Genomic DNA, 27956 nt, shown 5'->3' with positions numbered 1-27956 from the left:
TGTTTTATCTACCCAGAGATGGTGGTTTTGTCATGAATTCAGAAATTCTCCCAAAGTTCTCATGGACGATTCATACAGGAACCTGAAACAAAAAAAGAGACAGATTCAGTTCCCCGCAATGAGCAGAGTTTAGAAATGGTGCACTCGCAGACACACTTGAAAAGCAGCCTATGATTGCTCAGAGCCTCTGACCTGAGCAGAACACAGCCCCAGCCTCTGTACCTACTGCAGAGCCTGTACCCCTGAGCCAGAGTAACTGTGTCTAGCCATAGGCTCAATAACACTGTTCCCTCGGTGCATCCAGCTGGAGAATGCTTTGCTGGAGAATAAACACTACTCTTCTGAATTCTGCTTCCTCATTAGCTCCACACTACACAGAAGCACACCGTGGCTTGTCCAACCAGCATTCGGCCCTGACTCTTGACTGCATATGAGAAGACAGGGAAAGCGAAAAGCATCCACCTTCACTACTATACTCTGCGACTATGTCCACCCTTCTGCCTCCAGCTGCCTGCTCAGGGTGGGACCTACTCTAATTGAAGAGCCATGGCTGGACTGCTCCCATGTCAATCACTGCAGTGTGCCACTGCAGATTTAAACACACCATTTACAAAGTGCCTACTGACCATGTTCCTGCGTTCAAAGCTCTCAGCCCACCTAGAGTAAACAGCTCACGGGTACAGATGGAGCAGAGGGGGCAAGGATATCACAGGGGAGCAGCAGATATCTGCCCTGCATTGTGAGTACCAGGAGTGGCCCAAAGCTCCCCCAAATTCAAAGGTAAAAAAGGTGTCACCCTGGGTCAGCTTTTATGGAGTTAGGACAGCCGGGGACCCTCCCTCATGCCACATCATTACTCTAACACTACTGACTCAGAGTCCTCTGTCCCACTCCAGGCCCTCAGGGGAGACACAATGCCAGCTCAGGATCTAGAGCTGAGACAAAGGGAAAGTGGCACATGTTAGCACCCTCATGTGAGTTAGGAGTGTCACTCCTGCCAAGTGGGAGGGAGCAGAGTCAGGCTAGCCACACAGCAGTGCTGCCCCCTTCTCTATTACCCTCAACAGCTCAGACGCCAGTCAGGGCCTGCACAGGGCAGCCTGCCTCACAGATACCCCTGGCACAACGGACCCAATGCCAGAGACTGCTGAACCTAGGACTAGTTCAGTGTTGCCTGAGCATAAATACAGCAGCCACCAAATAGGGGCAATTAAAGGATGAGGGGGATTGTGGGGTTTGAGCAAGAGAAGAGTAGTAGCAAAACCTGAGACAAAAGACTCCTGCGTCATGCGTCTGCATGTGTGTGTCATTAGACAAGTGACCCAGAGCAGACGTGACCCCTCAGCTCGTGTGGGGAGGACACAGAGCCCTTCTGTCCCTGCCAGGAACACGGAACAGAAAGACAGGAGAACAAGATTAGTTTTGTTAAGAGGGCTTGTGAATGAACTGCTTTTCATTATTCAGACAAGTCCACTCAGGACTGGTGACAAGAACACTTCTAAGCAAGCTGCAAAAGCATCCTGCCACAGACCAACCTTTAAAAGGACTGCTGAAATTCCACAGAGCAGAATACATGAACCAGTGCTACTGAGCAGTGCACCCTCCTCCTTCCAGACCCTCACAGCAAGGGCGCGGGGCACCCACACACACGTGTACTTGCACATCGCAGGATGAGTCCATCAACTCACTGGTAAACATCTATGATGCAACACATTCCGTAACTTTGAATGGCAAACACATTCTATCTTCATACTGAGTATGACAGTGGTAAATACAACATGCTTGGTATTTCAATGCAACAGTGTGTTGGCAAATGTTAGCATTTCTCTTAAGAAAACATGCTAATTCACTATATTCTATAGCAAGGGAAGCAATTAAAGTACAATAGTATAAACTTTACTGTGTATTGTGTGGGTGCTTAGTCCTTGAGAGCATTCTCCTCTCCAGCGGATGGCAGAAGTGGCAGAAGCCAAAGAGATGGATGCAGTGTCTCCGCGTCTAACCTGGTGCTTTGATATAGAAAGTGGGGCCTTGGTCTTCGCCATCCTTCACATCCTCACGACATGCTGACACACGACTGTTTCTACATTCCATGAAAAGAACACTCCTAGCTTGTAGTCCTGACGTCCTCCAGTTAACAGTACACATGGCAGAGCCATTCTCTCATTCAGGTGTTTCCTGAATGTAATGGTTTATCGGCCTGTGGTCTCTGCAACAGGTTTCTAGGCCGTAGAACTCATAGAACTAAGTTGAGTTTCTTCTTAAAATGCACAGTAGCAAAGTCTAACTGCATTAAAATCACCTGAGTAAATAGTCAACAGCTTAAAAGTAAAACATTTCCTTCACAACCTGCAAACTGCACACCCCCACACACCAGTGTGGTCTTACGGAGGCTTAGACTGTCAGAGAAAGGAACTTCTTTCCTGGAGCCTCTGCCCATTCCTCTCCTGAGCCACACACAGATCTACTGGCTCCAGGTGTGGACCTTGGTTAGTGTTTGTCCAGCACAAAAGGCCCTCCAGGTCCCAGCCTGGGGGTCGACACCCCCACCTAACGTTAGAGTTACTCTGTTCACTTGTCATCCCTTAATTTTTAGAGTTCTTTCTCACTGGACTAGTCCTCTACTCTAATTCCACTATAAATCCTTATCTTTGAGTTTTCTGGTCCAACCTGCACATGGTTTCTTTCTTTTATACAAGATATACACAGAGCAGCAGAGCAAAGCAATAGGTGTGCTGGTGTGGCATAAAGCAAAACAGTCTTAAAATAAAAATGTATTACAGGGCTAGAGAGATGGCTCAGTGGTTAAGAGCACTGCCTGCTCTTCCAAAGGACCCAGGTTCAATTCCCAGCACCCACATGGCAACTCATAACTGTCTGTAACTCTAAAATCTGACACTCCCACACCAACAGACATAAATTAAAATTAAATAAAATATAAAAAATTAAAAATTAAATCTTTTTTAAAAAATGTATTACAAAGCTGGGTGTGGTGTCACATGTCTTTAATCTCAACATTGAGGGGAGAGGGGGGCAGGGGGAGGGGGAGAGGTAGGTGAACTCTGCTGAACTCTGTGAGTTCCAAGCCAGCCTGGTCTACAAAATGAGTCTAAGACAGCCCGGACTGTTACACAGAGAAACCCTGTCTCGAAAAACAAAAAACAAAACAAAACAAAAAAACTATTGCAAAATCACAATTATAAGAGATTTCTAATCAAATGGAGAGTTGGTCTGTGTTCATGGATAGACAGACTCAATATTGTCAAAATTGCAGTCCTTCCCAACAGCAGCATATTTACTTCAATACTGGTAAAAACCACAGTGAATTATTATGTGGATACTGACAAAATGTCTTGTTTTAAATAAAGAAAATCCCAAAGTTTTGATTTTACCAGGGAAGACTCAGGAGCCAGATGCAGGAGGGGTGAAAACCTGCTAGCTCAGAGAGGCAAAGAAAACACCCAGCTGACCTTCCTACTCAGCTCATGTCCCAAAGCTAAAAAGCCCAAGGCCAAAAGCTTGCTAGCTAAATTGACAGCCGAGGAAGAAAAAACCAAAAGCCTAAAAGCCAAAGACCTAAGGAGCAAGGCTTCGGAAGAGCTGCTTCTTCTCCAGGCTGTCCTAAATACCCTTCCCTCAAAGTCCCTCCTGTCTATGTACTCCCTGTCAGCTGTCCTCTTGACTCAGGGTGAACTTGATTAAATCAAATCCTATGTACAGAAAGCTCTTGGATTAAAGGTGTGTGCTAGGGCTGGCTGAACCACACCAACAAAGAAACAAGTTTTTATAGGTCACAATCTTGGAGTTCACAATGGGATCAAATGTCCTGCAACAGAAATGACTAAGCTTATATGTAAAAAACAGAGATTCAGAACAGTAAACTAATTATCAAAGAAATACCAAGATAGAGAATGAATATAACCCAGAACTAAAGTAACGAGAACACTTTTAATCAAAACCTTTTGAGATAGTGTGAAAGAAGGAAGCTTGCTCTCTTTCCCCACTTTTTCTTGCTAGCAAGTCCAAAGCCCACATCTTCGGGATTCTGGCGCCTACTGAAGACTCTCTGGGGCTCCCAATCTGGTGGCCTGAGCAGCGACTGGATTCTTGGATCTTCTGCTGGCAGACAGCTATTGTTGGGCTAGCTGGACTACAGCCTGTAAGCCATTCTAATAAGTCCCCTTTGTACAAATATTCAATCCGATTTGTTCCTCTAGAGAATCCTGATTAATACATAACACAAGCCTTATAGCTTTCAAAACAATAATTAACTACAAAGTGGCTCAAAGGCCTAAATGTACAATATAAAATTTGTAGAAGACAGCAGAGAAAACCTAGATGACCTTAAGTATTTGCCATTCTTGAGGTGATGGGACCTGGGAAAATGGAACCTAAAAACTAGGTGGACTCAGATCTCAACAGTCAACATTACTGAGAGCCTCAGACAAGCCATGCTCTGAGGGTTAAGACTCCTGAGGAGAGTTCTCCTGAGGTCAAGCTGCGGATAATCCTAAGGACAAGACACATGTGGCAAGAATGTCTTCCCATAGAGGCATAAAAAGGATAGTTTAAATACTTAACTGAGTAACATCATTAAGCAATAATGAGTAATCTGACATAAAGGCATTCCTCTTTGCTACACCTGGGAGAAGCACAAAAACACGTTCCAAGAACAGCAGAAAGAAACTGGGGTCCTGAGAGTCTTATCTTGTCCTGGCGTATTCTCACACGCACTCACAATTTCCCATGACATTTAAGTATGGAGATCACGTTCTAGACACAACACCAACACTCAGCATCAGATTTTGTTAAAACGAAAACTTTCTTCTTCCAACAAAAGCCTACGGTCAACTGGAGGTAGGCGTGCGGCGCTCACTGTCAATCAGGAAAATAAAGACACAAACCAACAACTAGATGAAGATGTCTGTAAACCACACATAATAGGGAGATGGTGCCCACAGTGTTCTAAGAACTCACAAAGCTCAGCTAAATAAAACAACCTGACTAAAAAATGGACCAAAGATCTTTTTTTTTTCCTGCTTCATTTTTAATTTTATGTGTACGAGTGTTTTGGCTGCACATATGTGTGTACATAACCTGCATGCAGTGCTTGCAGAGCCAAGATGAGGGTGTTGGATTCCTTGGGGCTGGAATTATAATCAAGCTCTGGCCTCTGACAGAACAGCCAGTACTCTTCATCACTGAGCTGGCTCTTGCTGTCAATGTGGCTACAAACTGCAATGAATTAAGACCCAAGCTACTAGACACTCCTGTGAGCGATTTTCTAAATCAGATTATTTTGAAGTAGGAAGATCCACCTAAATTGACGTGGGGAGGGGTGTCAGACCTTCTAGAGAAAGCCCACACACAAGGGCACAAGGTTCTGTGCCCTGGCCAGAGATAAAGGTACCCACTCTGGCCTCCAGACCACCTATCTTAGGTGAAGTCCTGTACTCTGCCCCCACAGAGAACTGCCAAATTACCATTGTGGCCTCAGACCCTGCTAATCAAAGAACCCAGAGTCCACTACAAACTCATGAAGATCAGCTGCAAGAGTTTGGACACAGAAAGTCACTCCTAGGTGCAGAAGGCACATCTACAGTGAGGTGAGCCGGACCCCGTCTCATACCCCACATCACTCAGCACTTACCACTCTCACATCAGCACAGAGTAGCCTCAAGACTGAGTACCAAATAGCACCAGCTGATCCACAACCTCACAAGTTGCTATAATGAAAAACAAACCTCCAAAAACGTACATAAAGAAAGGTGAGTCCACATATCCACACCAGGAAAAACTACCAACAACGTAACTCCAGATGCCAAGGTCCTGATGCAAGAGCACAGTCAACATGAAAGTGAAACATTTCCTCTAGATTTTAGCACCCTCGTTGAAAAACAACTTAGCTAATGCATAAGATGGTAATTGCAGAGGAGCAACCAGAAGTGCGGTCAAGGAATTCAAGGAGAATATGAACAAATGGCTGAATAGGGGCTGTGAAGGCACAAACAGTTGGACTGAAAAAAAACAAAACAAAAACTTTAAAATAAAAAAAATATTAACTAAAGAAAATCGCAGAAGAAAAGCTACAAAGTCTCAAAATGAAATACTCAAGATGTCAAACAGAAAGTAAAGAGGAAAAGTCTCACCAGCAGCATTGACCAAGGGCAGGACATAAGATAGAAGCTGAAGAGAAGATAGATGAAAAGAATCTTTCATTTAAAAGTGCTTTATCTCAAGGCAGGTATTGTGGGAGGATTGGAGACATTATCCCAGGTGAAGGTGCTTGAAAACACCACAGACACCCCACTGAGATACAGACTGGTTGGAGCCATCCTGAGGCTGGAATTCAGCAAAGGGAAGCTACTGTGTTTCTGTTCAAACATCCATGGGGGGAGGGATCCTGTGAGGAGACCAGCCTTCGCAGGAAGGAGAGAGACACAGGCGGAGAGGAGAGGCTGCAGGTTTGGAGCACAGTCGCACGTGGATTGGGGAGACAACCAGCTTACAGGCCAGACCAGTGCGCAGGCCAGAGACACCTAGGGATCCGTCCCATGGATCAGATACCGGAAGGTTTATTCTTGTTTCCCTTTAGCCCTTTCTCCCTCCTGTACAGGATAGTTGGGTTGTATAATAAAGTCTAATTGTTAAGAAACAAAGCCAACAAGGCATGGTGGTGCACACCTTTAATCCCAGCACTCAGGAGGCAGAGGCAGGCAGATCTCTGAGTTTGAGGCCAGCCTGGTCTACAGAGCATGTTATAGGACAACCAAAGAAAACCTGTATTAAAACACTGAAAAAGAAAAAGAGGGGAGAAAAGCTTAATCTAAAAATATAACTAATCAATCAGTCAAACAAAAAAACAAAGCACCCCAGGAACAGAAGATGCAGGGCTTCTGGAATACTGTCCACACCTACGGAGCCAACAAACAGAAGGAAAAGAGAGCCAAGTCAAAGGCACAGATACAGACTAACAGACTAGTTACAGAACAAGATCCATCTTTTTGCTACCTCTAAGAAAGACACCTCACATCAGAGAGACACACCACTGTAGGATTAAAAGGATAGAAAAAGGGATTCCAAGCAAATGGAACAAAGGAACAAACAGGAGGAAGGTTTTTTGTTTTTTTTTTAATCATCATGCATACAGTGCTCTGCCTGCATGTACACCTGCAGGCCAGTAGGGGGCACCAGATCACACTATAGATGGTTGTGAGCCACCATGTGGTTGCTGGGAATTGAACTCAGGGCCTCTGGAGGAGCAGTCAGCGTCCTTAACCTCTGAGCCCAGGAGGAAGTATTCTAATACTTGCCAAAATATACTTCAAAACAAAACTAATCAGAAGAAACAAGATATTTCATACTCATTAAAGAAAAAAGCCACCTCCATCAAGAGGATATTACAATTATAAATATGCACTGAACACAGGGGAACCAATCTACCTTTAATTCCAGCACTTTTAGAGAAAGAAGCAGGTGGATCTCTGCGTTCAGCACCAGCCTGGTGTTTAAAGAGTTCCAGGCCAAGCAGCAGAAGGAGCAGAAGCAGCAGGGAAGGAGGAGGAGAAAAGAAAGATAGATAGATACAAAGAAGCAATACAGTGAGTTGGTTCTTTAGTAAGATTTTGGTCAAATTAACCAAGACAAAGAAAAAAAGAATCCAAATTAATAAAACCAGAGATAAGAGGAGAAACATTACAGCAAAAACCAAAGAAATTCAAGAGCGTTTTAAAGACATACTTTCAATTAAACTAGAAAATCTAAAAGAAATGGACAAACTTCTAGATATATATGACCTACCAAAATTAAATCAAGATGAAGTAAATAAATTCTTTTTATGAAGACAGTATTACCCTGATACCAAAACTAGATAAAGATCCAACGAAAAGGGAAATTACGGGTCAACCACTCTGACGAATACGGATGCAAGAAATCTCAATATGATGCTTATAAACTGAACTTAAGAACAATCAGAAAGGTGACTCATCATGTCAAGTCAGCATCACCCTGGAGCACCGGACCAAGATCACTGATACATGGGATCTCAGGAAACTGAAAAGCTTCTGTACAGCAAGGGACACTAAGGTTCAGGTGAAGGGGTAGCCTACAGGATGGGAAAAAACATTAAGTAGCTACGCACCTCACAGAGGGTTAGTCTCTAGAATACATTAAGAACTCAAAAAATAAAATAAACATTAAGAAAATAAATACAATTTTAAAAAACGGAACACATAAGTAAACAGATGAATATAGATGGCTGAGAAATGGCTTTTGTTGCTGTTGCCGCTGCAGTTGTTGTTTTAATACCTAACATCCATCAGGGAAAACCGAGATTTATCTTGCCCTAGTCAGAATGGCCAAGAGGAGACAATAAACAAGACAGAGAGCAGTCACTGGTGTGGGCGTAGGGAATGAGAACACTCACTCACTGCTGGTGGCACTGTAAACTAGTACAGTCCCTACAGAAATCAGGGAGGTGTCTCAAAAATCTAGAAATAAGTCTATCAAGCTATACCACTTAGGGGCATATACCCAAAGGACTTTACACTGTTCTACAGAGATACTTACTTTCTCTTCCATGTTCACTGCTGCTCAGGGAACAAGAGCCCAAAGACAGAAACAGCCTAGTCATCTACCAACTGATACATGGGTAATAAAATGTGGTGCATTTCCACAATGGAATTCTTATTTGGTTCTTAAAATGAAATTCACAAGTAAGAGGGCTGAACTAGAATCAATCATGAAGTGCCTGTAATAACTGATTACTTTGCTTCATGCAAAGATAGCACAGGGAACCAAGATGTCCACAGCAGTATGAGCAACCCCAAGCTTCCCAGGAATAGAGAAAATGCACCTCACTATGACACAGCAAGACAGGGAAGAGGTTTCTCCATCTTGTCTTCTTGCTGAGGCCATTTCAGATCTAACTAGAATTTGATCTCCTTGATGAGAAGCCAGAAGGAAAACTACCCACCTCTATTCTAGGAACTCAAGGTCAAGATGCCCCAGCTGACTTACTCAACGCTTGACAAACTTCTTGTTTGTGCAGGACCTCCTTCCTGAAACTGCAGAAGGAGCTACCGGGATGTGGGTTTTACCTTTAAAAACCCTACTCTAAATGTTAGGCACTACAAATAAGTGAGTATGGTCTCAGCTAGCTGGGATAAAGACTTTCAATTCACTATAAACTGTATCTAAATGGTCTTCTCTGGTGGGGCCCCCACAGTATCACAAAGGGCTAGAAATGAACGCATTTATACCTGGGAAATATCTGTGGCTTTTAAATAAAGCAAACCACCAAAACAATGTCTCACTTGAAATTCATGAGTTGAAGTAAATGGTCTTGCTTTCCTACAGCAAAAATTTCAAAGATGGTTTTCTTTTGTTTCTGAAAAGCATTCATACTTCAGGCAGAAACATCTGTCTTAGTCACTGTTATATTGCCACGACAAAACACCATGACCAAGGCAACTATAAAAGAAAGCATTTAGGGGCTCACAGTTCCAGAGGGTGAGAGGCCATAATGGCAGGATCCCTGGTAGTAGGCATGGCACTAAAGCAGAAGCTGAAAGCCTGCATATGACCCTCAAGTGCAGGCAGAGAGGGAGCTAACTAGAACTGGCTGGGAAGCCTACAGACACACCTCCTCTAACTAACAAGGCCACACCTCCTCTAACAAGGCCACACCTCCTAATTCTTCCCAAACACATCTACCAACTGGGGACCAAGCACTCAGACACATCAACTACGGGGTCATCCTCATTAAAACCATCCCAAGTGCATCCTTGTGCCCAGGTTCTAGTCATCCAGCTCCAGTGAACAGAACAAAGAACAGCGCACACATGCCCAGCGCCAGGCCCCGCTGTAGGAGTCTCATACTTACCTTTCGAGGCTGTCCTCTTCCAAAGTGATCTCCATAAACGTCTTCAGCTTTCTGTTGACAGTTGCTCCTACCTCCTTCACCTTTGCATGTTTATGTTTACCTGTAAGAAGATTCCATTGAAAGAGAAAAGATCTCCACATCACTACAGAGAAAGACTGCTGTGTGCACGGCATCTGATCTTTGGTCTTATTTGCTTTTGTTTTTTTTACAAATTAACTCTGGCTGACTGCAGGACAATGATCCCTTCCACAGAGATGCTGTGAGAGTACATCTGCGGTGAGTGATAATGCAATCACCAGAAAGGACAATTCAGATTTACCCACTGCTTCTGTAACTGACAGGCCCTCAGTACCCACATCCATGCTCACATCTCCTCACGGGGGACATGCTTTGCTCCTCAGAATGTAAGTGCTCTGGTCATCTCGATCATGGGAAGCCCCTCAGACAAGACTGATTTTGCGGGGAGAGGGGGTGTGGGAGGGGGCGGGGAGAGGGGGTGTGGGAGGGGGCGGGGAGAGGGGGTGTGGGAGGGGGCGGGGAGAGGGGGTGTGGGAGGGGGCGGGGAGAGGGGGTGTGGGAGGGGCCCAAACTGAGTCCAACAACTTTTTTTTTTTAAAGCATCATAGACTTAGCACTCTAACACCAAAATCTGTAATTCAGAACTTTTTGTCACACTTATATGTGTTTCAGATTTTGAAGTATCTCAGATTTAAAAATTTCAATTCAGGGATTTGAACCAGTATATATTACATAAATTGTAAAAATAATCCCTAAAAACTCCCAAATCTGAAGAAATTCTTGTCCCAAACGTGTGGGTGAAAGGTAATCGACCACTGTAAGTCTTTACAGATGTAGCAGGCACCCTAGTCCGTGGGATAGGAGGTATCATTCACTATCTGTAAAGTCCTAGAGTGGAAAGACACTTAGCATCAGTAAAACTTAACCAAAAATATGGAAACTTGAATAGTCAGCCTACAAGGATATCACTCTATTTCACACTGAAGCAGACATCTTACAGGTATTGCCAATTATTTTTCCAGTACTACTCCCAATGGTTAAATATTCAAGAGGCATAATGCCAACATTGTTTAAAAAAATAAATTTTAGAATTATTTTTGAGACTTCATTTCACTAATGTTGCCCCAAACTTCCTGCCTCAGCTTCGTGAGTAGCTGGGCCTGCAGGCCTGTTGCTACCAGGTTCACCCAGATTTTTAAACCTAACTATCACAGGACAAAGCAATAGAAATGCAATTCTGAGCTAGGCTGGTGGGCCAGACCTGTATTCCCAGTTACTAGAAATGCTAAGGCAGGAAAATGCCAAGTTTAAGGCCTGCATGGGTTACAGTCAGTTCAAGGTCAGCCTAGACAAGTTAGTCAGACTCTGTCTCAAAATTAAAGGGGAGCTGGTGACATAGCTCAGTGACAGAGTGCTTATCTAGTCTGTGCACGGCAAGGGGGAGAGGACAGGGAAAAGAAGAAAAGGAAGAAGAGAAGGTCCTCATTCTCAAGTACAGAGAATGATATTTACATGCACCCAATGGTCCAAGTCAAAGCCAGACAGGGCAGGACAGGTAAGCTCATGCAAAGACAGGCCCCGTGGGCTGCACTGTATGCAGACAGCACTAAGGAACAAGGGTAAAAAGGCTGTGTGAGACACCTGTCCTGCCACAGGGAGATGGAACAGAGGCCAAATTCCCAAGCACCTCTAACATTAGGAGCAAACAAGGACATACTCAGTAATGCACCAGATGAAGGAGAGAAAATGTAACAAACCTTTGTTGATAACCAAAATAATATGCAGAACAGCCGTGAGGCACACAATGCCTTCAATATCACTGGAAATTACACACGCCTTTAGTTCATCCAAAAATGACCTATAAAATCAGCAAACATCTGAAATTACTCCATATCCCAATACTTTATAGAAAAATAAACACAGGCAAGGTTCACCTACAACCACAGACACCACTTTTTAGTAACACGAGGAAATTTCTGACAACCTCCCCTACGTGTACCATATAACATCAGCTCTTGCAGATGAAATGTTAAAACCACATGGTATGCGCAGAAGGAGAACAGCAACACTGTGGCCTTTGAAAGCCATTGGGGCTACTTTCTCCCATCGAATGTACGTAAGAGACATTTAGTATGACGCTGAAAGCAGTCCACAGCTCTCAAGGATGCAATTGAGCTTCCACAGAAAGCACCTACACTGCACAGTGCCAATGCGTTCAAAGTCGGGGAAGCAAATCCCTCTGTATCTTCAGTCCCCTGGGTCAAGGGATAATGGGCTGGGGAACCAAGTTACAGCTGACTGTTGAACAGAAATTGCACCCTGTTTAATCTGCAGTCTTCTGAAAGCCCAGTGCGCTAGTTAAGTTTCTGTTAAGTTGAAACAAACTAGAGTCACCTGTAGGCATAAGGTTATTGTGCAATTCAAATGCTGATTTCTGTGCATGCACAGCTAAACAGAAAAAGCTACAAAGTGCAAGTCTCTCAGGGGTTAAACTGGGAGGAAGCCAGACCAGCTTAGAGGATTAAAAACAGAGTAACAACTGCTCAGTATTGTGTTGTAAAGGTTGAGAAGCAAATAATATAATAGAGTCTCAATTATTGGAGTCCTCTATAAAGAGGGAACCTCAACTGAGAGCTGCCTCCATCAGACTGGCCTGTGGGTGAGCCTATGGTACATTTGATTAATGAGTGACTTGGGAGGGCCCAACGTGCTGTGGAAGGAGCCATCTCTGAGTAGGCACTCCTGGTTATAGAAGAAGGCAGGCTGAGCAAGCCTTGCAGACAGCAAGCTGGCAAGCAGTGTTTCTTCATGGCCCGTTTCAGTTCCCGCCACAGCTTCTTTCAATGATAGAAGATAACTGTACGCGTAAGCGGAATAAACCCTTTCCTCCTCACCTCTGTTCTGATCTATGTTATCAGAGAAGCAAACTAGGGCAGAAACGGATGCCAAAGACTGGACTACGGCTGTGGTAGACATGACCATATTGCTTTGAGAGAGGAAGGATTCTGGAGCTTTGGGCTGGAGAGGCTGCTGAGTGCTCAGAGCGTAAGATATAGACGGAGGCCAGTTTGTGAGGTTTCAGAGGGAAGCACGGATTCTAATAGGGTTGATTATGTGATATAATTTAAATTAAGAATCGCCTTTAGGGGGCTGGAGAGATGGTTTGGCGGTTGAGAGCACTTGCTGCTCTTCCAGAGGTCTTGAGTTTAATTCCCAGCACCCACATGGCAGCTCACAACTGTCGGTAGCTCCAGTTCCAGATGATCCGACATTCTCTCATAGACATGTAGGCAAAACATCAATGCAAATAAAATATATAAATTATTTAAAAAAAAAAAAAAAAGAATCTTCTTTAATCCCAGCACTTGAAAGACAGAGGCAAGTGGATCATTGTGAGTTTGAGGCCAACCCAGTCTATAAAGCAAGTCCAGGACAGCCAAGGCTACACAGAGAGAAACCCTCTCTCGAAAAACCAATCTATGGAAATGAAAACTTTTGTGTGTTATTGACACAAATGATGCTGGTAGCTGGAGCTGAAGAATCAACTGTGATTAATAAGGGACTAACATAACTGAGGTGAAGTCTGGCAAATGTGTCACAGGGTCAGCGCACAGAAGCTGGGGTACAGTTGGGGAGCAGGAAGCTGGAGCAAGGGTAACCCAACCTGGTCTCCAGCCATGGTAATGGTAAGAGTATCCCACACGGAACTAGCTTTGAAGGCATGAGGGGCCACAGCCAGCAGCCGAAGCCTGACACCACAGAGCGAAGCTGGAGTCCGGCCGAGAGGCCAGGGCCTTGGGACAAGCACTCAGGACAGCAGCAGGTGCTGCAGAGCCTGAGTCTACTAGACAAGCTGTGTACGGACGGAGTCACCAATAACTGTGGAGCCCAGGTGACCTTAGGTGAATCTCATGTCGGATTCTGAGCTACAAGATTGGAGCTACACTGACAGACTTTGGGTTTTGCTTTAGTGTCATTGTTTTAATGCTTTGTTCTTATTTTTCTGGAGCCAACAATTAAAGAACTGTTACTTAAAGAAAAGAAAGTGGACTTTCAAACAGTTGAAAAATGTAAATACCATGGGACTTTTAAAGTTATACTATGGGGATAAACAACAAAGGAAAGGTCATGGTTTAATCATGATATGTATGTCAAGATGACAATGGGTCAATTTTGCTACTAAGGTTTCTTTGCATGGTTTTGGTTTAGTCTTTCAAGACAGGGTTTCTCTGTGTAGCCTTGGCTGTCCTGGACTCTCTTTGTAGACCAGGCTGGCCTCGAACTCACAGAGATCCGCCTACCTCTGCCTCCCTGAGTGCTGGGATTACAGGCGTGCGCCACCATGCCCGGCTGCTAAGTTTTTGTCAATTTAGGACACACTAGAGTCACCTGGGAGAACCTCAATTGAGAAAATACCGCCATTAGACTGCATGCTTATGGTACATTTTCATGATTGAGTTTGATGTTGGAGGGCCAGGTGTGGTGGCGCATACCTGTAACCCCAGCACTTGGAAGGCAGAGGCAGGCAGATCACTGTGAGTTCGAGGCCAGCCTGGTCTACAAAGCGAGTCTAGGACAGCCAGGACTACACAGAGAAAACCTGTCTCGGGGGAAAAAAAAGATTGATGTTGGAGAGCCAGGCGCAATGGCACACACCTGTAATCCCAGCACTCAGGAAGGCAGAGGCAGGCAGATCTCTGAGTTTGAGGTCCGTCTGGTCTACAAAGTTGAGTCCAGGACAGCCAAAGTTATACAGAGAAACCTTGTCGTGAAAAACAAAATACAACCAAAAGACTGATGTTGGAGGGCCAAGCCCTCTGAGGGTGGTGCCACTCCTGGGCAGGTGATCCTGAGTTGTATAAGAAAGCAAGCTGCACAAGTTATAGAGAGCAAGTCAGTAAGCAGTGCTGCTAATGACCTGTTCTCAATGTCTGCTCTGGCTTGTCTCCATGAGAAACTATAACTAAATAAATACTTCCCTCCAGTTGATTTTAGTAGTGTTTTATAAGAGCAAGAGAGAAGCAAACTAGAACACATAGTAAGAAGTTTTGAGTTTCAAACCAGGTTTTTTCTGTGTAGCTTTAGCTGTCCTAGAACTCACTCTGTAGACCAGGCTAGCTTTAAAACTCACAGTAATCCACCTGCCTCTGCCTCAAATGCTGAGTTTAAGGCTCGTGCCACCATCACACAGCAAGAAGTACTTTTGTACACACATTCACCCCACCTCTAGCAGAATTTAGTTGTGATAAGCATAGCTAAACAACTATTTAAATGAACATAACAGTTTATAGAAAGTCATGAACATCTTTATGAAAATTTAATGTTAATATTTTCCATCACTCAGAAAATGAATAAAAACACCATGGAAGGCTTTTCTCAATGGAGCAAAAAATACCTTTGAAAACCTGAGTGTAGAAGGTAATAGAGCAAGTCACCAAGAACAATGACAGACAGGGCTGTAGCATGATCATACAGAGAAGACAATTACCTGACAACATCCGGAGACTTCATTATTACTCCCACTAAACACCTTGATAATGGAGGAAGGTCAGCAAGACGTTGTGGTAAGGTCAGCTCTTCTATATCAGAAATCTAGAAAAGTTTTAGATCAGGACATTATAAACAGCCTGGACTGACAACTTGATTCACGTTGATTTGGGTTCTTCTACTGACCAAAGCTTTCCAGAAACTCAAGAAACAAGCTTTATTCAGTAGTTAGTTTGAATGAGGTATTATTTTACCCAAGGACATTGCACTCACTCACACAAAAATAAAGGCTGTATCACTTAGGAAGGAAGCCCTTTGCCAAATGGCCTTTATTTAACTAGTTCTAGAAACAATATACCTTATGGCAGGCCAATGTGACCAGTTCTAGAAACAATATACCTTACGCCAAGCCAATCTGACCAATCCTAGAAACAATATACCTTACACTAAGCCAATTTGACCAGTTCTAGAAACAATATACCTTACACTAAGCCAATTTGACCAGTTCTAGAAACAATATACCTTATGCCAAGCCAATCTGACCAGTTCTAGAAACAATGTAACTTACGCCAAGCCAATCTGACCAGTTCTCCCTCTTAGCTCGGATTAGAATTCCTTAGTCTCGGAATGCTGATATTCTGGTCTACAGTCTCGCTGTGGAACAGGCAGGGCAGTGATGTGGAGCAGCATGACGGGCTTCTCTGCCCACTTGCCTGACAGAGCACACCCTGTACCCTGATGTCCCAGCTCCTCAGAGGACACACCCTGGACAAGCCTCTACTACCAAACATATGAGAGCAGACAGGTCATTCACCATTGCTGAGTAAATTCATCGTGGACACGGTTCCTGGAGTGATTTCTAATTCCTGTTCCCAGAGGAGACTTGTGTCTGTTTTCTCCTATAATCACCACAGTATGAATATGGCCGTCTCACTTTACTTCTTCCTCACTGTCTTTGCCTGAGTCTGGCTGTCTTGGGGATTTCATGTCCTTCTAATAAGCCTTGTCACATACACTGGGTTATAAGGCACACTTAAATATATTCAGGACAATCAGCTTTACATTACTATAATAAGGGTTAGCACCTCAAAGTGTTGGGCACTCATTTATGATACACTAAAAGTACTCATTAAATTAAAATAAAAATAATTTGAAGCCAAGCGGGGATGGCACACCGCCTTTAATCCTAGAACTTGGGAGGCAGAGGCAGGCAGATCTCTGTGAGTTCAAGGCCAGCGTAGTCTACAGAGCAAGTTCCAGAGCAGCCAAGGCTATACAGAGAGACCCTGTCTCCAAAAAACAAAATAATAACAACAACAATTTAAAATACAATGAGTTTTTTTAAGCTTATGTCAAAGTAAACCATCTGACCACAGCAAAGATGCAAGAAGGTTCTAGCACAGAGACTATTACTAGGAGATTCCTATGAGACATAAGGTGCGGTGAATCAATGAAGGCCATGTGATGGCCTGACACACGTGAGAACCTCTAGAGCAGTGTTTCTCAACCTTCCTGATGTCACCTACAGTCCTCATGTCGTAGTGACCCCAACCATAAAATCATTTCATTGCTACCTCATAACTGTGATCTTACTTATAAATATCTGTGTTTCCAATGGTCTTAAGAGACGCCTGTGCAAGGGTCACTCCACTCCTAGGTTGAGAAATACTGCTCTAGAGAAACCAAGTAAGATGCAGTCCACAGATAGATAAAATGTAAGAGTAGTAAAAGCTAGGCATTGCTGGCTCAGGCTTGTGATCTCAGCTGGGGACTATCACCAGTCCCAAGCCAGGAAGAGCTAAGGTAAGAGTCCCTGTCTTAAATGCTGATATGATCAGCTTAAGACCAAACACACCAGTAGCTTTATTAACTTCAGATGAACTATAAGCAGCCCAAGTGAAAGGAAGACACTATCAAAGTGAATTTTTTATTTTTAAAGATTTATTTACTTATTATGTATACAATGTTCTGCCTGCCCACCAGAAGAGGGCATCAGATCTCATTATAGATGGTTGTGAGCCATCATGTGGTTGCTGGGAATTGAACTCAGGACCTCTGAAGAGCAGCCAGTGCTCTTAAGCTCTGAACTATCTCTCCAGCCCCCAGAGTGGATTTTTAAAATCTGTTCTTTTTTTGTTTTGTTTTGTTTTGTTTTTTTGACACAGGGTTTCTCTGTGTGTAGCCTTGACTGCCCTGGACTCGCTTTATAGACCAGGCTGACCACGAACTCACAGCGATCTGCCCAGCCTAGAGACAGTATTCTTAAATGTGTATTCAAACCAACAAGGAAGATCCCCAAAGGAAAACTGACAGAAAAAAAATGGAGGGGGGGGAAGGACAATGTTGTTGCATAATGGCTAATGTTTATTATTAAAAGCCTATGGTTATTATTAACCCACTACCATATCAATAAAAGACAGACTCCTATTGTATTTTAAATAAGCCTTATTTCATTTGGGGTGGCGCAGATACTAATCTGCAAAACGGCCCTTTGTTTCCCAGCCCCACATCCTATGCCAACTGCTCTCATCATTCCTATCTGGGCTGCTCCCCACCCACAGCCCATAAACACTTGTTCATTCTCTTCATCTGCTTTCCTCCATCCATGCTGATCTAGCCATGTGCCTCTCTCCACGCTAACCCGGGCCAGCTCTCCTTCCTTCTCTTTTCTCCACCTGGCTCCCCGTCTTGTGATCCTTCTAACCTTCCAGCCTGTGAACCTTAGCTCCGCCTCTCACTTCTGCCCTGCTCAGGTGTGTAGGCATTCATTTAGCCAATCAAGGATAATTTGGAGGCAAAGATTACAAACGTCATTTTGGGGTACATGAGTGTCTGCTCATAAAAGACAGCAAGCAGAACTCAGGGGGACAAAACCATTAACATTGATATATAAAGCACCAGTGCATGTCATTATACAATGTGCAGTGAAGGACAGAGACTTTGGAAAGACAGACCAGTCATCAATACTCTCCCAGAAGAGCAGTGCAGGCCTAACCAGAAAAGGACACACTCTCAGCTGTCGCACTACTTGGCTTACTGCATCTGACAATGTCCCAAAACATTATGCTGAGTGTGCTAGCATCTGTGTAAGCATTCTCAGGGTGTGGCATGGTGAGAATCTGCATCTTTATTTCCCAGAATACCTGTGGTCTGTAAGTACATGCAACTCAGTGAATGAGCCCACTGCTGCTCCTCTCCTTCAAGCCATGACCTATGTGCATGTGGGACATCTCAGAGCTGAAGAGGAAAAAGACCATCTGCTTGCTCTCTATTAGCTCAAATGATCCCCTCATCAGATCAATCTTTAAATGAATAGACTAAATCTGTGCTAATAAGAGTCTCCCATTCACCATCAGCTATGTTATGAAAATACACACCAAAAGTTCACGTTTCTGGAGCTAGAGGGATGGCTCAGCTGCTAAGAGAGCTTGCTGCTCTTATAGAGGACCCAGGCTCAATTCACAGAACCCCAAAGCAGCTGACAACAGCCTGTAAATTCAGTTGTAAAGGAATCCAATACACTCTTATGGCCTTTGTGGGCACCAAGCATGCATATAGTAACACACACACACACACACACACACACACGTAGGTAAAACACTCATACATGATAAATACAACTTTTTTGTTTGTGTTTGTATGTTTATTTGTTTTTAAAGACAGGGTTTCTCTGTGTACCTCTGGTTGTTCTGGAACTCATTTTGTAGACCAGACTGGCCTTAGCTCACAGAGATCCACCCACCTTTGCCACCCAAGTGCTGGGAGTTTTAAATATTCAAGCTTCCTATGTTTATAAAAGCAGAGATGTGAACCACTGTACACTAATACAGTCCAGAGCAGTCCTGAACGTTTTACCTAACTATCGCTGATTTCCTCTCTAGCAAAGAATAATTTTGAGAACTATCAACTCACTCAAAAAGTCTGAGAGCCAACAGGCATGTCTGCATCATGGAGCCTAGATCCATCTCAGTCAGGAGAGACAATACCCTTAGCATATGCACCACAGCTGCCACATAGCTCTAGACAGCCAACCAACTGAATGGAAAGGTATGGGAATTGGCAAAACAGTCCTCACCAAAAGCTTACACTGGAAACACCTACCCACGTACTGTAAGCAGAACAGTCAAGAAACATGTGCAGTTTCAGAGTTAGTATGCCTCACCTTCCGCAGCTGGTGACCGATCTCAACCACAGGTGCAGCAATCAGAGTAGAAAGCACAGCATGGTGGACTGCGGTGTCCTTGTGCCAGGACTGGACGGTGGTGATGAATTCGTAAAGAGGGGTCTGAACAGAATGAAAGAGCTACAAGACAATACATCAGTCATTATCAGTGGAGCTAAAAAATCACAACTAAAAAACCAAGCACCAGATATTGTGGCTCAAATCTGTATCCAAGAAAGCAGGAGGCTAAAGCAGAAGGACTGTAGTGAGTTCAAGGCCAGCCTGGGCTGCAGAGTGAGAGCTTGTCAACTATAGTGAGTTCAAGGCCAGCCTGGGCTGCAGAGTGAGAGCTTGTCAACTATAGTGAGTTCAAGGCCAGCCTGGGCTGCAGAGTGAGAGCTTGTCAACTATAGTGAGTTCAAGGCCAGCCTGGGCTGCAGAGTGAGAGCTTGTCAACTATAGTGAGTTCAAGGCCAGCCTGGGCTGCAGAGTGAGAGCTTGTCAACTATAGTGAGTTCAAGGCCAGCCTGGGCTGCGGAGTGAGAGCTTGTCAACTATAGTGAGTTCAAGGCCAGCCTGGGCTGCAGAGTGAGAGCTTGTCAACTATAGTGAGTTCAAGGCCAGCCTGGGCTGCAGAGTGAGAGCTTATCTCACATAAATAAGTAGTAAGTAATCATCAGCTCAGGTAGTGTATTTTGAATGAACCTACACTGGATGGTGGGAGAGTTGGGAGGAATACAAGAACAGACATAAACTACATAGAGATCAAACACTTGAAGCAACATGAACTGAGCTAGGAAAAACAGTATCAACAATGTTTAAGCATTTTTATCAGCTAATGCTAGAATAAAATTGAGACTCTTTGATATTTCATAAACGGCCTCCCATTTAAACATTTTTTAAGAATTAAAACAATAGCTTACTGAAAGAAAAAAAAATATGGCTCTCTCTGCTAACAGTATAACTTTTTCAGGAACCAGCTTTGCATTTTTCAGGTCTAGACCCTTTGATTTTTATGACCCAGCCCCTCAATTACCTCATTCTATGAACTTTCCACCATCAACAGAAAACCATGGTCCCTCCAAGATCCTTCTAAACGGAGACATAACAGGTGGTGGGAGTGAGCATTCTCCCAGGCAGGAACTGACCCTCTTCACAAATATATTCTCTATGGACATTTCACAGGCTGTGGACAGCCCTGTCCCTCATGCGACCTCAATCCCTGCGCTCACAACTGCGGATCTAAATGCACCAAAGAAGGCAGGCACTCTTCCCTTTAGGGTTGGCATCAAGCACCGATCAGCGCCCGGTAGAGAGCACAGGGAGAGCCGCAGCCTGCACACATGTAACCCAGCCACCCTGAGAATGGCCCCCCTCCAACCCCACCAAATAGCCTGGCCCATTCAAACACAATACCAACCAGCAGGCTTTCTTCCGGCTGCTGCCTGAAAGTCCCGGCAACACATTCCAACATCTTCTGAAATACTTCCTGGACGGAGTCAAACAGCACTGTGACTTCTTCAAATGAATCCGTCCTGGGAACCACGGAGCTTCCAGTTATCTCTTTCAGAATGCCAAGAAGTAATGAAGTGTAAAAAAATCCCTTCACTAGGGAGAAAAGCGGAAGCATCGTTACCTCAGCACGAGCTCAGGTTCTGAGAGCACACCACGACAGCTGCAGAAGAGCCGCCACAAGTGAGTCTGCACCAAACATCTTCATCAGATTAATCCAAATTAGGACGCAGCACACAAAAACCTCTTCCCAGCAGCAACAGTGCAGCTGATTCCGCCAGTAAACCTAGAACTTTGTTCACTGCACGTGGACAACAATTGGCACTATGGTACCTACATTAGGAAACGTAGCCTTTCTCTTACGTTAGTACCTAGGTAAAAACCCAGCAAAACGAGCCCAACTTCACATCTCTGACACCACTTGGTAGCCTCATGTTAATTACTTGGTAGTAATTAATTGTTTCCTTTGGTTTTTTTCAATTGCCTCCCTGACTGGGTACATTTGGTATAATTACCTCTGTGTATAAGCCTAATAATACCATTCCTCCACTCTTTTTCCCCTGATCGATCTCTTCAGTAAAAGATAAGGAAGAGACAGTGGCCTTCCCCCAGTAAGCTTCAAGGGCACCCTATGCCACCTGTCCCACTCCATCACATGGCTCAGGTGCTGATTCACCCTTAACCTACTAGACAGTGAGCCTCCTGGCAGAACCCATGGTACAAGATGCATGAAAATAATAAAAAACAAGCATGCAATAAAGTGCAGAAATGATGCTGCTTATAGACAGCCTATGGTTCAAGTGACCACAAGGACTTGCCCAGAGAATGGGTTTGGATATGAAGGGTAAAGCCATTCAGCTACAAAATGGACTGAAGATCCGGCAAGCTCTGCCAGAGACCACAGCCAACTACACCCCAAACTTTCCTGCTAAGACAGACTTTCCATCCCAGGGGCTCTCTATGATCCTCTAGGTCTCAGACTCTGCCAGAATCAATAAGCAGCTTTGTAAAACCACTAAACCACAGCAGAAACTTTCAAGGAGCTACTACTCTGCCATTCAGAGGCAGATGGAAGAACTTACTCCTCATATACATTTGTCATGTGGCATGTCCACTGACAGGGCAGGTAATGAACTCTTTAAACCAGGATATGCTGACTGAAACCAGACAGGGGTTTTGAAGTGGGAAGATGCACCTCTAGTGTGGGCCACACCTTCTGCTGGGAGCACATGTGAAGAATATGAAGAAGGTAGCTTGCTTTCTCTTTCCCTGCTTGCTCATGGGCACTGGCACAATCCTTCATTGGCACTAGATCCTACTTCTTTGGGTTTCCAGCATATATGGAAGACCAGCTGAGACATCCAGCCTCATGGACCTTCCATCAGTAGACAGACACTGTTGGACTAGCTGGACCACAGCCTGCGGTCATTCTAATAAATCCACTTTATAGATACAGATTCATTATCCTCTAGAGAGCCCTACCTCACATACAGACAAAGGAGTTGTTTACTTACATTCTTCCTCAGAGTGAGTAATAGTCCTAGTAACACGGAAAGAAACTTAGAAAGCTAAAAAATTTAACTGTCATTTCATTCTGTTTAGGTGTATATACTTTATGAGTCAAACATGCAACATGCTAGTCGGGACAACCTGCTAACAACAGACCAGGACTCACAGCTACAAGACAGAAAACAAGAAGGCCACTAATCTGAAACTCACCCACTATGTTCATTTTTAGGTTGCCGAGTACCTGCCAAGGAACAAACAGCTCCTGTTTCAGCAAGGACAGCAAACTGCAGAGACTGCCTCACATGTAAGTAAGCTGTAGGGAAACCTCCTGCACTGTATCCAACATGTGACAGACCTGGTCTTTGAGATGCTTGAATCAAAAAAAATCTTACATTATTCTTTATCAGTGGCCTTTCTCTCTCAAGCCTTCGATGTCCTACAGTCTTTACTTTTAAAAATTAAACTTTTTTTTTTTTAACTGGGCTGGAATTTTCAGTAAGAAATCTTTTCCCATAGCCCTGTTATGTTTGGTGCCTGATCTTCCACCATCCATATACCGTATTATAGTGGAAGCACCTTAAGTTTGTGAGCATAAACCCCTAACTTATTTGGCTTACACACCTGGCTTCTTTAGAATATGCATTTGGGTTTATAAAGAATCTCCTTCCAAGGTGTGATTAACATGAACATAGTGAGTGTCTGACTGAGGATGGCCCCCGTAGGCTTCTGTATTGGAATACTTGATCCCCATTGGAAGAATTGTTTGAGAAGGATTAGAAAGTATTGCTGATGGTATGCACTCACTTACAACTGGACACTAGCCCAACACGGATGTACTCTGAGGGTCTTCACTTAGCGGGAGATTGGGATAGACGTTGGACCTTCCTACTGGGACTCCAGGTGAAAGAGGTAAGGGAGAATGGGGAAATGGAAGGACCCAGGTCCTAGAATCCTACAAGATGACCATCAAGGCTGGCGGATCTAGACCCAAGGTCGTCTGCTCAAACTACTGCACCAATCAAGGACAATGCATGCAGGAACCTAGACCCCCCCATTCAGATCTAGCCAATGGACAGTTGTGTGTAAAGTGGGGGGACTGACTCTGACAGGAACTATGGTGCCCCCTATTTGACCACTTCCTCTTGGTAGGGAGGCATGGTGACACTCAGAGGAAGGGTAGGCAGGCTACCCATAGACCTCATAGGCTGTGACCACATGGTAGGGGAGGAGGTCCCCTTCAGCCATAGGCCTATGGGAGGGGAACAGAGGGAGTGAGGGAGGGAGTAAGGAAGGGAGGGAGGGAGAGTGGAACAGAAAGATACAAGTGAGAGGATAACAACTGAGATGTAATCTGAATAAATTACTTAAATTAAAAAAATTTTAATTTAAAAATAAAAAAGAAGGTATTGCTGTATTGGAGAAGATAATTCACTTGGGACAGGCTTTGAGGTTTCAAAACTCATGCCACTCCCAGTGAGCATGTGTGCACACATGTGTGCTCTCCTCCCCGCCCCCATGGCTGTGTCTCAAGATGAAAGCTTTCAGCTATTACTCCAGCTCCATGCTTGTCTGCCTGCTGCCAGGCTCCCTGCTGTGAAAGCCACAGATGCAGTAGCTCAATAAACTATGTTTTCTGTAAGTTGTCTTGGTCATAGTGTCTTATCAGGGCACTAGAAAAGTAAACATAACTTCTGAAAATGGCTTCTTCACTTTGCCGCTTTCAAGTAGAGCAAAAAGTTCAGGAAACAGTAGACTCTAGGTCTCACCTCCCCAAACTGCTAGACTCAGGTCCAGCTCTAACGGGACTGGGCACCTCCACATAATGAAACAAACTAGCTAGAGAGCAAAAATTTTACAGTATTAAACTTTATACATAATTAAAAGTAGATTCAGCCTTAAGGAAAACAATTCCTAAGTGATAAATGAAGTGTGGGAAGACAAATCATTTAGATTATTTCAATTACTAATCTTTTTTTTTCTTAAGATTTTATTTATTATGTACACAGTGTTCTGCCTGTATGCACCAGATCTCATTATAGATAGTTATAAACCACCATGTGGTTGCTGGGAATTGAACTCAGGACCTCTGGATGAGCAGTCAGTGCTCTTAACCTCTGAGCCATCTCTCCAGCCCCATCAATTACTAATCTTAAACACCAAACGCAGTCTTTACTATAGAGTATGATTAAAAAGAGCTGAGTTTGTGAACCAACACAGTATCTTACGACTTGGAGTTGCCAGCTAGTGTCTGGCACCACAAGGAGGGGAGGACCCCACTCAGGCTGCCTGGAAGGTGTCTAAGCGACATCGCTCACATCGCTGCCCGCAAGGGCTAGCCTTGTCCGACTAAACATGCTAAACTGCATTTAATGAGGGACATCATCTTTCAGCAAACTACTGGACTTACAAGATGAAAGCTTCAAGTGTGGACAGACAGAGCTCGGTAACTGGATGTGTAGAAGAAAACACTACTAACAGTCTATAGCACAGAGGCACTGTCCCTGGATGTGGATGCCTGGGGCTTGGGAAGACACAAGGTCAGGGCTCTTCTTGTCATACGCTGTGTCAGAGGGAAAACTGGCTCTGGTTCCAGGTGTGCCACTCTCCTGGCTGCATCACTCACACCCTTGTCCTGGGAGGGTCCCCAGCAGGTGCCAGGTGGAGAAGTCTGCCCACCAAGGAGGCAGATCCAGGGAGCAGAGCCCTGTCAGAATCTGCCAGAACCTGGGCAGTGAGTCCGACACCAGAAGCATCTCTAAAACTGCCGGCTGCACTAGCCAATAAACAACCGGCTTGGCAACAGGCAGCATGTGTTCCAGATAAACTGCTTGAAAGCCGAGCGCTGACCCCAGAGGGAAGGGTTGAGGACTGGAAGCACGGACTGGCTGAAAGCACCTTCTGCTCTCAAACACTCCTTTCATGAATGAGTGAAGCTCAAGTACCTGTGTTCATTATCCCAAGACTCCGCTGTAAAAGCTGTAGCTGAAACGTAGGGTCTCCAAGGCCCACCATGACAACGTCTTTACACACAGCCAGGTAAGTCTGCAAGACACGCATGGATCCATCAATAACAAAAGCTTTCAACAAGGAAGGCATCAAGCCCAGGAAACCTCTCCCGTGACGTGATGTACTAATGTGACAAGCAGATGTCTACAACTACATTGCTAAAGGAATTTCCATAAACAGATATATTTTCATTATTTCCATAAGAACTCTATAGACACTACCAACATAACCAAATAACTGTCATGTGCAACATGTTAATCTGAATTAAAAGTACGCAGATTGTGTTTGTAAACGTAATGTCACTCTAGGTATCAGAAGCTATACCACTTTACAACAAAGTGAGCTGTCTTGAAAATGCAGCACAAGTAAACTTCGAACCCCAACTCAGATCTAGCCAGTGTCAGGACACTCTCCACAGTTGAGTAGAGAGTGGGGTCTGACTTTCACATGAACTCTGGTGCCCCATATTTGACCACATCCCCTGGAGGTGGAGGCCTGGTGGCACTCAGAGCAAGGATAGCAGGTTACCAAGAAGAGACTTGATACCCTATGAGCATATACAGGGGGAAGAGGTCCTCCTCAGTCACAGTCATAGGGGAGAGGAGTAAGGGGAAAATGGGAGGGAGGGAGGAATGGGAGGATACAAGGGATGGGATAACCACTGAGATGTAATATGAATAAATTAATAAAATATATTAAAAAATAAGAAAAAGAAAATACAGCACAAGATCAAGAGCCCAGTGTCAACTGCTGACCTGGACAAGCTGTTGATAGACATCCCTCCGAAGCTTCTGATGTTCTTCTTCTTGGTCTTGAAGAAGAGGTAAAACTTTGTTTTCTAACCAAGACCCAGTGTCATTCAAGATGGACAGATGAATTTTCTCTTCTGAGCAGAACTATCCAACACAACAAAGAAGCTAATGAGTAACAAAAGCAGCTTTGCTCCGTGACACTCAGAGCATGAGGACCAGATAGCATACCTTGTACTGAAGATGGACGCTCAGCCTGCAGTACAGACCAAAGGCATGCAGGCTGGCTACTTTATTGAAGTGGACGGGATTCTCACTTGGAGACTGAAGAAATGATTCCAGATCTGCCTGTAAAATCACAACCCAGGGTCCACACTCTGAATGACATGACCACATCAAAGCAAGGTAGAAAGCCCCTGACCTGCAGGCACAGCAGGTCGTCAGCAGCAGTACAGCTCTCGCTGCCATCTCTGCACCTGACGCTACCTGCTGAGCAGCCTCTAGAAGCACATGGCACTGTTAGCAGGTGCACAAGGCCCGAGGACCACTGACCACAAGGACCACGGCTTGTTTCCCCAGGGCAGGCTCTGCTGAGCCACCATCCAGGGTGGCAGCAATAAGGATTGTTCGATGGAGAACCCTACAGGAGGTGGCCAGGCCAGTGCAGCACAGGAAAAACAGGATTCAAAAGGGCACTTGGGAAACAAGGATTCCTAGAGAACACTGCCTAAGACTTAAGCGAGCTAGTACTTCCTCACTGGGCCTGGACACGACTAGAGGAGCAAGCTGGATCCCTGACCTGCTGGAAACCATGGAGAACTGTGGGCTCTAAACTCTGCTTGTGGGACGCAGGGACGGTCCTGGGCATGGCTGTACCCTGGCCTCACCTGTGCACTTCAGCATCAGCATGGTCACTCTCAGCTCTTGTCCAACTCACAGACACAGCGCCACACATGAAAGCTGCATCTTACTGCATCACGGTCACCACTGTATGCAGCCACTTTAACTCCCAAGTAAGCAGTTACCTTGGATCTCTCAAATGCTCTTAAAAGCTGCTTAAGTTTCCTCTGGGGTTCAGACAGGACGCACTCTCGATTCTTTGGATGGTTCAGCAAATACTCCATGTACAACAATGCTAACTCAGGTTTCACTGGGCACGTGTCATTGATTTGTACTTTACGTTTAGAGGCCGAATTACTCTGAAGGAAGCAGTGAGACAAAGAGGCAATTAGAGCGTATGTTCCCAGAACACTGTACCACTTGCCGATGCCCTTGTTCCGCACAGTGCAGAGGCATGGCTGTGTACACACCTTGGCCTGAGGTGGCCCTGTAGACAGCCAGTCAACAATGAGCTCCAAGACATGCCCCACTTGCCCCCAGGAACAGAGACAATCCAGCAAGGTACAGTAGCTCCTGTCTGCAACACTCTCCTCCTGGTTTCTCAGAACAGAAATCACACCACAGCTAGAAAAGAGAGTAGAAAAACCAGGTTAGTATCTCTTCAAAGAGGCCCACTTTCCCACCTGGTGAGGAAAACCAGGCGACAGCCTGATTGCATCAAGGGCGCACAGGCCTCATAGTTACACTGGTACTTGTCCCACCACAAAACCCACAACAGCCTGGAGCTGCA

At 44.7% G+C, this 27956-nt stretch overlaps 1 protein-coding gene across 1 annotated transcript in view; it reads right to left on the bottom strand.

Annotated features, from left to right (window-relative positions):
• Positions 1 to 9879: 9879 nt before the first annotated feature.
• Positions 9880 to 27956, bottom strand: part of Ncapg2 (non-SMC condensin II complex subunit G2) — a 51380-nt gene continuing 33303 nt past the window's right edge. The window contains exons 17-26 of the mRNA XM_051152502.1: positions 27637 to 27790; positions 27352 to 27525; positions 26558 to 26674; positions 26333 to 26473; positions 25514 to 25613; positions 20971 to 21158; positions 19551 to 19691; positions 15390 to 15493; positions 11659 to 11759; positions 9880 to 9983 (exon numbers count right to left, since the gene is read on the bottom strand). Coding sequence (XP_051008459.1) covers positions 9880 to 9983; positions 11659 to 11759; positions 15390 to 15493; positions 19551 to 19691; positions 20971 to 21158; positions 25514 to 25613; positions 26333 to 26473; positions 26558 to 26674; positions 27352 to 27525; positions 27637 to 27790 — 1324 coding nt within the window. The remainder of the gene's footprint in view (positions 9984 to 11658; positions 11760 to 15389; positions 15494 to 19550; positions 19692 to 20970; positions 21159 to 25513; positions 25614 to 26332; positions 26474 to 26557; positions 26675 to 27351; positions 27526 to 27636; positions 27791 to 27956) is intronic.

Source organism: Acomys russatus, chromosome 1 (assembly GCF_903995435.1).
Source record: "Acomys russatus chromosome 1, mAcoRus1.1, whole genome shotgun sequence".
NCBI lineage: Eukaryota > Metazoa > Chordata > Mammalia > Rodentia > Muridae > Acomys > Acomys russatus.
This window is presented reverse-complemented; position numbering and strand designations above follow the sequence as displayed.